This window comes from Botryllus schlosseri, chromosome 6, assembly GCF_051294905.1.
Source record: "Botryllus schlosseri isolate E-star chromosome 6, Bs_hap1, whole genome shotgun sequence".
Lineage (NCBI taxonomy): Eukaryota > Metazoa > Chordata > Ascidiacea > Stolidobranchia > Styelidae > Botryllus > Botryllus schlosseri.
Window position 1 is genome coordinate 22,999,583 of NC_137241.1, and position 11,905 is coordinate 23,011,487.

The 11,905-nt window shown below is 40.3% G+C and overlaps 1 protein-coding gene across 1 annotated transcript; it reads left to right on the top strand.

The window, feature by feature from the left end:
* The first annotated feature begins 7,630 nt into the window (after window positions 1-7,630).
* On the top strand, window positions 7,631-11,254 carry LOC145441605 (cytochrome P450 26B1-like). The gene is made up of 8 exons (XM_080319511.1): window positions 7,631-8,047; window positions 8,150-8,257; window positions 8,341-8,532; window positions 8,867-9,070; window positions 9,247-9,392; window positions 9,650-10,007; window positions 10,067-10,206; window positions 10,503-11,254. The coding sequence occupies exons 1-8, from the start codon at window positions 7,832-7,834 to the stop codon at window positions 10,696-10,698; spliced, it is 1,560 nt and encodes a 519-aa protein (XP_080175637.1). The 5' UTR covers window positions 7,631-7,831; the 3' UTR covers window positions 10,699-11,254.
* Window positions 11,255-11,905: the final 651 nt, after the last annotated feature.

Below are 11,905 nucleotides of genomic sequence, written 5' to 3' on the forward strand. Positions count from 1 at the left end.
CATGTGGACTCATGGCCCGTCTCAGCCTCCCGTACAATACTGAGATTCAGCATTCGTGCAAATAAAATATGATTATATTTTTTATTTGTTGTTGTTTTTAGCCATGACGCCACGAATATTTCATTGTGACGTCACAGTGAACCGGCATTGTTATATGGCTCATTACCTATTGAAAGTGTAAGCCTAATACGGCTCCTTTGACGAAAAGGGTTTCCGAACCCCGTCTTAAACGGACCAAAGAATATCTTTGACCAGGACTTTACAGGACATTTGTATGTTCGGTTGGGCTATGGACATTAGTTTGTGATATTACTGAGATTTTGTTAGTATATGTTAATGATATCAAAATCGCATTGGCGCTCGAATGTAACGTATTTATATTCGAATGAAGTCCCTTTATGAAGTAGGCCCAGCGTAGCATGCCAGCGCAGTGCTTGGGAATGTTTCTACGAATTCTGACCTTATCTAGATCACTTCTGTCTTATCTCACTTTCAATGATTGCCGTGGAATGCTCGGGCAGTATTATGTTGAATTGAGTAACAAGGAATAAAGGCATGGCTAATTAACAAGGCATTAGATTTCGTTTGCACAGAAGAGGCTTTTAGGCAACAAAACAGGTGTCTAAGGGTGTTTCTCATTTTCCTTATCTTTTATGTGGCGGATTACATATCAGTTTACTGAAATTATTACTGCGCCCGGGACCATAATTTAAAGCCGTAAAAGAGAATCGCTTTTAAACCACGTATTCGAGACTGATTCTACAGTTTTATTTTCATGTCGCACCATTCTTGTGGTTTTCTTCATCTCTACAAATAGTACAAAACATCCATGAACTATAAAGCATACACCGTATAGACGTGCAATGCATTTTTTGAGATGAATAATGAGGCTTAGCAAGCCATCCGTGCCGCGTCATGTATATATCGACTTAGTAATCGACTTTAAGTTGACGATAAACCACACGTTATCATGATATCAAAACCTGCTTATAAGTTCCAACAATTGTTGTGTACTCTGCACCTTGAGTCGCACTTTAATTGGATATTGGAAAACGAAATAAACATACATCATGCATATTGCCATTATATATTCGAATTGCACAATAGATGCCCGTAGTTGTCCATCATCCAACTGCCTAGCGGGCTATTGTTTCGCAGTCGACCAAAAGAGAGAAGTAGAGTGACATCGAAACTAAATGTTACTTACAATGTTGCTGTTTTCGATTGGCGTCGCCTGTTGCGTGTTTATTAATATTTTTGATATGGTTCATTGATTTCCGAATTAAACTATACTCGCTCTGTGACCTTCGTTCGGCGTCGCTACCGAGCGCCATTAAACATTCAGAAACCCAAGCAAATAAATAATACATCCTGCATAAATCATCATATTCCCTATCTCAATCCTGCTGCCGCGTGCCTCACCCTGAAGTTAATGGTATTGTTGTGATTTTTGTATTATTGTACAACGAAGCGCCAGTATACGATCAAGTTTCGAAAACGAATTTCGAGTGTTTCGCAGAAAGTATTCACTACCCGCAGGATATTGAATATGCGGTGGGCTTTTTCGCCCACAACCTCCATGTTATTTATTGCAAAGAATTTGTGGAGTTCACAAAAATAATTGGACGGTATAGTAGACAATTTCCCGACTAACATACTTAGCGTGGCTTTCGAATAACAGTCCACACCAAAATCCTACAATCTGACAATTGAAGTAAATTCAAATTTATTGACAATAGAACAATGAAGTATCCATTCCAGAATGTGTGGTATTCTGGTTTTCGATACATTTTTCTCCCACAAACGGTTTGCAGTAATCCTGGAGAAATATTTTAGGAAACCTGTTAGAACATTGCTGCAGGCTGATATATTTGGATAAATTTTCTCCGTCCATTCAGAAGCGCGAAGCGCTAAATTTTTTCCAAGGTAATGAATGAAGTCGGTCAAAAATAATGTTACTTGCATGTATTTCGGGTCGCCTCTGTATATCGCTAGGCTAATTTGGGAAGGACAGGATTAATTGGCCCTGGGATATATCAATATCGAAGATTTCGGCGAATACGCGTGTATCATTTTGTAAAAAGGTTTCATCTATGACGATGTTTCTGCGAGTGCATGTTGGACGACACGTTCTCTCATAAGTGCGAATATGGTTAGACTCGATTCTGCAAATTTGGTGTATTTTTGATGTTTGATTTTCAGGAGGGGGCATCAATACTAAAAGAAAGAAATCAAATAAATTTTCCACAAAACATTATACTTTATGGTCATATAGTAGGCTTACCATACGTCCTCTTTTAAGAGGATTTGTCCTCTTTTTTGACATTTTTGAAAGTGTCCTCGGAGGACGCCCTTTTGTCCTCTTTTTTGAGATTTTGTCCTCTTTTTTGAAAATTTAGGTCAGATTTAGAGCAAATTGCGAGTGATATGCCGCAAATTAGCACAGAAATGACGCTCCGGCGGGTATTTCGGAGTGAAAATCGGTGATTTTAGCTCTGAGCGAAAAGATGACCGCAAAGTGGGAAAAATTCACCGGTTTTTGAGAATTCTACTCCGGTTTTGCAAGTTGCAAATTTCTGAAACAGTGTCCTCTTTTTAGATTTCCAAAATATGGTAAGCCTATCATATAGGAAGATCTACGAAAAATGCGGCTGGCCCCTGGCTACCCCAATGCGTCGGAACCGATATTTTAGTCATCAATGTTCCGCATTTCGTGGTCGGGTTAATCGAATTTTCGGTTGGCCTTGCAAGTTCACAATAACTTTCCTGGGTGATTTATTTTTTGTGATATTATAACTAATTTTGAGAATTGCCTCGCTAGCCACTCAAAACCTTCTTGCAGTTGGCCCGCGGGCCACGAGTTGGCCGCCCCCGGGTGTGAAGGAAAGCACGGACAGGAATCGAATATCAATTTGATTTGCTATATGCTCTGTTATTCGTAGATTGGTCTGAGCAAAATCGAGCACCTCACTGATACGATTCTGGATCTATTATTAATAGCGTTTGAGTCCAGTTGAATATTCGGGCACGTTATTGAAAACATCAACTCGATGAATTTTATCTTTGTCTTTTTGTATACGACGAAAACTTGTATCTAATATCTAACGTTAACTATAAAATCTAGCTTAAATCATGCGGTCTGCAAATTTAATTTGGCGAGTCCCATAAGACCGCTATATGCTCGCGATCCAAGCAGTTTGGAAAAATACGATGCAATCAAAAATCATTATTAGGACCGCTAACAGTAGTTATGTTCTTGCATAGAATGGTGCGAAACTTAGCATATAAAACAGCAGATAGATTGATGTTTAAATTAGTATGTAATTAATCAATGCTCAAGTGCTCGACTTCGACTATAGGCAGCAGAGTGCCGAGATGCAGTGAGTAACCGGTATTACGATATCGAATTGTTCCGCTAAGCACGTTTGTTCCAGCCAATCTCGATTTTCCTATAGGTGGTTGGTTTTTGAGAGGAGGTTAATGCCTTATTAGCAATAAAGAATTTTATGTATTCTGAATATGTGCGAGAGGATAATAGCCACTGTGTAACAATGCAATGACAATTTAAGGTTTTCAAAGATGCACTTATCAAATGCTTCTATTCACGATTTTACGGTAAATTTAAAATATTATGAGATCCAGACCCCCTAATTCGGGCCTCAATCTATTATCTACATACCCTTGAACAATGATTACTCGATCCGCCTCCCTATTCGCGGCACCTTTTTACTTTTATGGTCTGTTTTCCTAGTGTAGCCTCTCAATGAATATCAGAAGGTATTGGAGTAGCCTGCATTAAATGTCTGCATGATCGTTGCTGATTATTTCACCGGAAGTTTAAACACCATAGCTCGAATATTAAGAGAGCATGTAATCACGTTTTGACTGATTTGTAATTGCACCGCTGGCGGCTTGTAAACAGCCATTCCTGGAATTGCTATCTGACCTTCGTAGTGTCCTCAAAAACATAAAGCAACCAGTTATTATCAAAAGAGGTTTCGTTTCTTTGCTCAAAAGTTTGAATGAGATGATTGTTGGATTAGTTTCATTTGGATGGATTGACTCTATAGAAACTTTTCAAAGTTCAGCAGGTCACACAAGAACTCTAGAATTCAGCATCGCACAAAAGCGCTCTGCCTCGCTGTCAACTTGCAGATGTATCTGCGTTGTGAATTATCCGGTAAGACCGATCGGACTGCAGTACCCAGAGAGGAATAGATAGCCTACTAGTGAATATGGGTATATATCTGTTAAACTTTAGCCCCCTCTGCTTTAAATGCATTGAAACGATCAGAATGTTCGCGTTCGCTTGTAAATGAGTTATCAATTTTTCAAATAAGCAAATGGATCGATCATAAATACTTTTGTTCAGTCTGTTAACAAGTTTGGAAAACTGTTGGAAAATATTGTGAAGTGAAGTTTCTTCGGCTAATTGAAATACTCACGTTGGAAGCATCGTAGTATCGACCATGCAGGGCGTTTGTGCAAATTTACCTATTCGCATCCAAATGAGTAGTCCTCTTGAACAGAGGATTGCGGGTTACAAATCGCCATCATCATAACAATTGCAAAACCTGCAATTGACTGGCCAACTGAAAAAAAGACTGTATATGTTAGGGAAAGGGTGGTGCGCAAAATGACAGACCGATCCAGACTATGTGACTTCCAATTTCATTTGTAAATATTGGGATTACAGTTGTAACAATATCACTAAAATTGGTTTTGCCAAGCGGCATCCCAAAGCTTATATCCTACGGCGATAAATCTCTATAAAATTCTACAATCGATATATAGCTAACTAGTCATAAAACCTTGTATTTTGCCGAGAGCATGTGTATAGTTCAGATTGTCTCGACTATATATAAAAGTAGTTTTATTACAACAGAACATGAAGAGTCTAAAACTGACCGCGCGTATCAAGTAAAACCGAATTTGAACCCCGTATATGGCCCTCGTGCACCTGCATAAACTGATAAAAGTCGCCGTTTATGATCAAACACAAGTGTTTATCTCCACAGTCGGACTTGTTACGAAAGTAGGTTAAATATGCTTAGCCAAGAATAGTCAATATCCACGGTAGATCGCGTTATTTGCGTGCACTGATGACCTTGGGATGAACCGTGTTTGATTCATATATCTCCTGTCAAAAGGTGGCCGACATTGACAGTTTTTTTAGGCATCCGGGTAACTGATGATTGAATTTATGGTCGTGAATATATTCAATTAAACAACATTTATTCCAGGAACTGATTACACTGTTATATGCTGCAAGTAATGTCACGTGCGTCGATCGGAACATTTCGTAATAATCCATTTGAAGTATTTCAACGCTGACATTGCGTAAAAGCCCGATGAGTTTCATATCCAATCCAACTGCAACGCAGCAAGGAATCTCTCAAGTCGAGAATGCGAGGCGTCAGAAAAGCACTTGAAAGTAGTTCGGGCATTTCAATATCAAGAGAAATCGAGCAATCTTACCAAAATCTATAATGCTCGACGAGCTCATGTATTCGGCTACAAACTGTTTATCGTCACCTTTACCACCATTTCTCAATCACAGTGCATTAATGAGATCAGTCGCAAAATTCACCCCTGAGTTTAATTTGCAATTATACGTTAGGAAAAGTATCTCTGGATAGCAGCATAACCTAATATTTTATGGGCAGTATTGCTTATTCGAATGCATGTCTTTTGCACGGGATTTGACTGCACGAGCTAGGCTGTATAGGCCACTTACATCTACACAAAATTATGTAGAATCCGCCGTCATTTTCAAGCCATTAGTGCGTGTGCGCAAGACCTTGGATATGAACATCTGATAACCCTGTCTCCCGAAGCAACTTATATTGTGGGGTGTGTGTTTACATCGGAAATTTGTAGATTTTACGCAACCATCTCTATTGCGTTATAGGAAGTGGAGGTGCACGTTTGAATGTGTATTCGCCCATTGAGTAGGTGCCTTTAGTAGTACAGCGATCGCTTAAAAATTTGACCTGGGTATATATGTTGGTTGCTCGGCAAACACATTTAAACTCTGCTTGACTCGCCATCGTTGGCATAGTATTGGTGACTTTGTTGCGGGCCATAATGAATAACCAAACCATACATCGCTTGCCATCGTGATGATAAAACAGATCATCGCGTCAAAATAGATCAGTAAGGAAACCAATATCCTGGATTTCAGAGGGAGGTTTTACAATAGCTGATCGCATTACTTTTGCCCAGCGTGGGGCATCTTCAAGGGAATTTATGAGTCTTTATGGTCTTAAGGCAATCAGGTTTCTATTAGGTAGATATCAAATTCTTTTATAAGCGTACGGTGCTTGGAATTACGGCTGCGAGCTCGATATAATTTCTTGTCGGCGTCGTTTCATGTCGCGCTGTTTGATTTCACGTCATGACCCGTGAACTTTGTTTGAACCGCGAGTGGCCCTAACCCGGTATGTTAAGAACGACAGCTAGCACGCGCTCGATCGACCCACTCAACTTTCGAGGGGTGATCGAAAAACCGCAGATCTGTGACCGCGAACAGCGATGTAACCTGGCGCTTCCGCGTGGAAACACTTTCCGTCCGCGATTAGCTTCAACTTTTTGCTCCATAAAATATCCTCGTAAAAATAATATATCATACGCGGAAAGTTCGAAAGGTTATTTCGCTTTTGAATCACGGAGGTTCACTGGAGCAAATAAATACCGATTACGAAGGGATTTTTTGGAAGAAAACATCATTGTTTATCATTCGTTTCATTTCGAAATATAAAGATCGCGCATACGGCGACGGGGAAATTTGTTTATTTCACGGTAGGCACGGTGTCGTGATTCACCTGAAAATGTGCTTGAAATACTCGAAAAATAGTAGCGAAAACACGGCTTGTATCGATAAGTATAGTCGGCATGATCGATGTAAGTAGAATTATCAGATAGTTCCTTATGACTCTCAATGAGTTTAAGTGAATGAATGTCTGCCACGAGGCTATAGGGTCATGCATAAACAGGTTTAAGACGATTTCTAAGATTGTATAATAGATATACATATTTACAGAGCGGCGCGATTATTGGTGATCCGTCAGTACCTTTCTATGGAAAGTCGGGAACAGTTGACTACATCGCATCCAGTGTTACCATATCCCTTTGTTCATCCCATTTTCTTCTATCGTCGCATTATGCTGGGAATGATTACATTTGCTCCGTGTGCCTTCGTCTTGCTTTCGTTGACAGTAATCCGGTGTTGACCCCAACGTAGCCGTCATTTTTTTCTTATATCAGCAATAGACCGCAGAAGGTCAATACGTTTCGTTGGATTTTCAATGCGATTAACTCGCGTATGTCTATATTTCATTTACGCGTGAGAGAATGCAACATTTATCGAAAAGCAATGGATTTACTTTCGTCAGCGAACTTTTCAACTCCCGTATGAAGAGTTTGCGACCTCCCGAGTTTTGTTAATCGTATATTGTCGCTTGATTATTTCTCTCGCCTAAAGGCGTGCGCGCTAAGTGAGAGCGACGCTAAGAAAAACTGAAAGGCTTTCTCCTGAGCTGTTTCTGTATGCAAGATAACTGTGATAGTCCGAACCGAGTACAGCGAAGAAAGACGGACACTCAAATATATAAGACCCCTGAACCAAAATACGGGCCACAGTCGATTAATGCCTGACTCGGCGTACAAGGGGCAAGACATATTGGATGGATCATATGATGTCTAGTTTTAGCATACTGATATCTATGGATTTTTCTTTCCAGCACTTTATCAGATACATCATATGCAGTAACGGTGTAGGTCATTCTACTCCTTCAACGATTATAATCATAATTAATATTGAACAACTACAATGGCGTTTCTGGGCCTGCTCGGGGAACTCACACACATCTTGACTTCGTACTTTGGCACTGCCGCGTTTCTATATTTCGTGGCTCGGTACTTGTGGAGAAAGAATATCCTCAAATCAGCGGAAGATTCCACGTCACCTTTATCTAAAACTTTGCCGTTGCCGCCGGGAGACTATGGAATCCCGTTCTTAGGAGAAACACTATCGTGGGCCTTTGAGGTAAAGTCGTGATTCTATACGCTAAAGAACCTACTAATTACGCTCAAAGGGGAAATGAGATGGTCTTGTACCTCGTAATTCCAATGATGCCTTCGTTTTCAGGGAAAGAACTTCAATTCTACGCGACGAAAGAAATACGGCACGATATTTAGCACGTATTTTCTTGGTAACGCAATGGTGAAAGTGACCGGGGCGGAGAATGTAAAACAGGTGAGTTTTACTGCTGATATACGTAACAATTTTAACCCTGATCGCCTTGCAAAATGAATGACATATCTTCGAATTTGTTTCAGATATTACAAGGCGAAAACGATAAGGTCACGGCCGTTTGGCCTACAACCGTGCGTCGGATAATTGGGGAGCACGCCATCAGCCACTGCGCCGAAGATAAACATAAATATTTGCGGAAATTAGCGTTGAAGGGTTTCTCTCAATCTTCCCTAAATGCGTATATCCCGCACCTGCGCAATACTATCTCAAAAAAGGTTAGATGCGGGATTTTCGAATTGCTGTAGGATATTTATGTTTCGCTTATAACCTAAACTGCTAAGCAGGGATTTATGGCTAATTACTGTTATTGGAAAAGGTTGGCCGAAACGCGAAAGGCTACCTCGTAATTATCTGTGAACTATCTGTAACCTATTTAATTATTGTCCGTGGCGCTTAAGGCCGGAAACGGCGATAGGCGCCATAGGCATATTCATTATTAGTATTAATAATAACAATAGCGATGAATAACGTTATTGTCGCAGGATTTATAATATGTTGTCTATCCAATCCCTCATTAAAGCGAAAATATTCATTGTATATCTTTTTAAGGTCAAAGAGTGGGCAAGTTCTACCGGTCCTCAACCAATCTACAAAGACTTGCAGCGCATGACTTTTGAAGCTTCCGCTAAAGCAATGGTCGGATACCATTTTAAATCCTCGAAGGACCTGGAGTACTATTTCAATGTGTTTGACGACATGATCCAAAATCTTTTCAGTCTACCCTACGATCTGCCGTTCACGGGATTTCGAAAGGTAAGAGATTTGGTCCCTAATAGTGGGTAAATGATTTGTACGCAGGAATGTAACGTCGATATAATTGAAATTCGCCCAATTCGACGCTTCCATATTTACAGCATGCGGCATTGCTGTACTTTTATCGTAGATAAAGAGCCATTTATTTCGAAACTCATGAAAATGTATTATATCAGGGAATGAAGGAAAGTCAAATCCTGCGAGATCTAATCGACCCGCATCTTCGGGCGACTTTAAAGAATACTCTTCACGACCCAGAGGGACAAATAGCGGAAGACGCACTGCACCACGTCATCGTTGGGGATGTACTAGCATCGAGAAAGTAAGACTTCTACCTTTTCTTGTTTAGAAAATAGCATTAGAAATCGAGCACCGGTATGAAAGGATTTTGTCAAGCCTTTAACAAATATATTTCCATCCCAATGCTCATTTTGGATAAGATTATTATCAATATGCTGCATTGCACTGATTTGTTGCACCCGACTTCACCCTTCGACTGTCTATTAACATAATTCATCATGTTCCGAGCTGTTGTGAAAGTCACACCCTGTAAATAATTGATGAAATTTCGGTCTGCAGGAGAGAATCAAAGGACTCGGGGATAGAGTCGGACAGAAGCTGTAACGAAGACGAAGAACGAAGAATGACCTTGGAGCAATTGAAGCAAATCTCCATAGAGTTGATGTTCGCCGGTTACGCCACCACAACCAGCTCCATATCGTCTGTGATCATACAGCTCGCCAAACACCCAGAAATTCGGGAAAAGATTGAACGCGAATTGAGCGAATCTGGGTTTTTGGAAGCCAGCATATCCGAAGGGTCGTTTGAAGAAATTCAAAAACTGACATACCTGGAACAAGTCGTAAAAGAAACGCTTCGTGTGATGCCGCCGATTTTGGGCGGATATCGTAAAGCGTTAAAAACCTTTCAAATCGGGGTCAGTATATTATTCCGTATCATAATCCGATAGATTGCTGACGAAATCTCTAATCGCAGGAATATAGAATTCCCAAAGGATGGACGATTGTGTACAACATTCGCGACACGCACGAATTTGAATTTCACGACGATGTGGATTTCAACCCGGATCGGTTTTCGCGGGAAGGCTGGTCAGAAAATAGAGGAAACCGATTTCGGTAAGATTCCGTTATATAGTATGTATGAAAAAGCTCCAACTTGTCAGACGGCCGGGGGTACCAGAGTATAGATAGTGGTATGGATACATTCAAGCATAGCAGCAGTCATTTATAGGTATTACTTCTGGTGGGTGGTGCATTTCTTATCGCTTTCCCTCGTATACCACAAGCGTTTACTATTCAATTCGGTATAAGATTTACAAGCTCGCAGTTACATTTTCAGTTGCTTGCTTGCATTATTCAACTGGAGTGGTTGAATCTCATGCAGTTTGGTAATTCATTTTTATTCTTTTTAGGTGGCTGCCTTTCGGCGGGGGACCTCGTGTCTGCGTTGGCAAAGAGTACGCGAAACTAGCAATCAAACTCTCGGTGATTGAGCTCATTAAAAACTGTAAATCATGGGCATTCGAAAACGATCAAGCGCCGCCTATGTTTGCTGTACCCACGCTGCACCCAACCAATGGACTGCCTATGGTTTTCGAAGCTCGATGATGTCACAGCAGAACTTACTGCTTGTGTCAAATCCGAGGTAGAGTGCTGTACCTCAAAGCGTCGCGATGGCGTAATCCCTACAGGTAGCGCACGCATGAACACCGAAAGAGCGTGGACGGAACGAAAACACTCCATAAGCTATCGAAGGCTACCCGTAATCACAAATGAAACATCCGTCACATGTTGACCTGGGCGCTGTAACGGGATAGAGTTATTTTCGAGTGGAAAGTAACGGCTATATAATGGATTGCCCGAGTCCAGGGAAATATTGACTAACTGATACCTCAACGTCATAAAAACATGTTTGGCGCGGTACATCTGAATGAATAACGTTCAATGTCTCGCGTCAACAGTGTGTCGACTTACATTTTTATTAAATTCTTCAGATTGAAAATGTTACCTAATCCAACAAGCAGACTTTATAACATACTTTTTAAAGGTTGAATGAAATGAATATATACTGCTTCGCAGATCTTACTGACAAAGCAATTACTTTTAAGGTGTCAAAATCAGTGTTTATTATAATGTTCAAATACAATTTTACTTCACTTCTCAAGTGTATTTCATTCGGTTTTCTGTATTGGCAGAAGAGTTATCATTAAAATAGAGCATATATTCTGCGTTGGAGCGTTATTATTAGCGATACCTTCTATCTGGTGATCAAAACGGATTGTTGAGGTTTTGGGCTCATCAACGAGAAGACTTGAGGTTTATATATGAGCTTGGTAAAATGTAGGATTATTATCTACATAACGTTCGTGATGAGATTTTGCTACGAACCACTATTATGCTATGGTGCAACGTTATCGAGGTATTGGCTGGTGTAGGTGTAATTATGACATGGGATGAGCAATATTCGTCCCGCCGTGACGGTAATGTACCATTAAAACACTGGATATGTGTCGAAGTTCCGCGAGTACGAAGAAATAACATTGAAACTCACAGCGCCAAAATCTCACCGACAAAGCTGACTGAATCTCATGTAGATGTAAGATACTAGGTCGAATTCGCCATCTTTGTCCAATGTTTACATTATGCTATTATGTCATTATGAGTCAGTATATCACGCTTACAAAGAAAATTGAAATGAAAGTTCAAGAGCGAATATTTCTGAGAGGTGAGTCCTGAAAGATCAACGTATAGATCAGTTGCCTTCCCAGTCATATTTTGTACATTTTTATTATGGTATGGGCCTACTTATGTTATT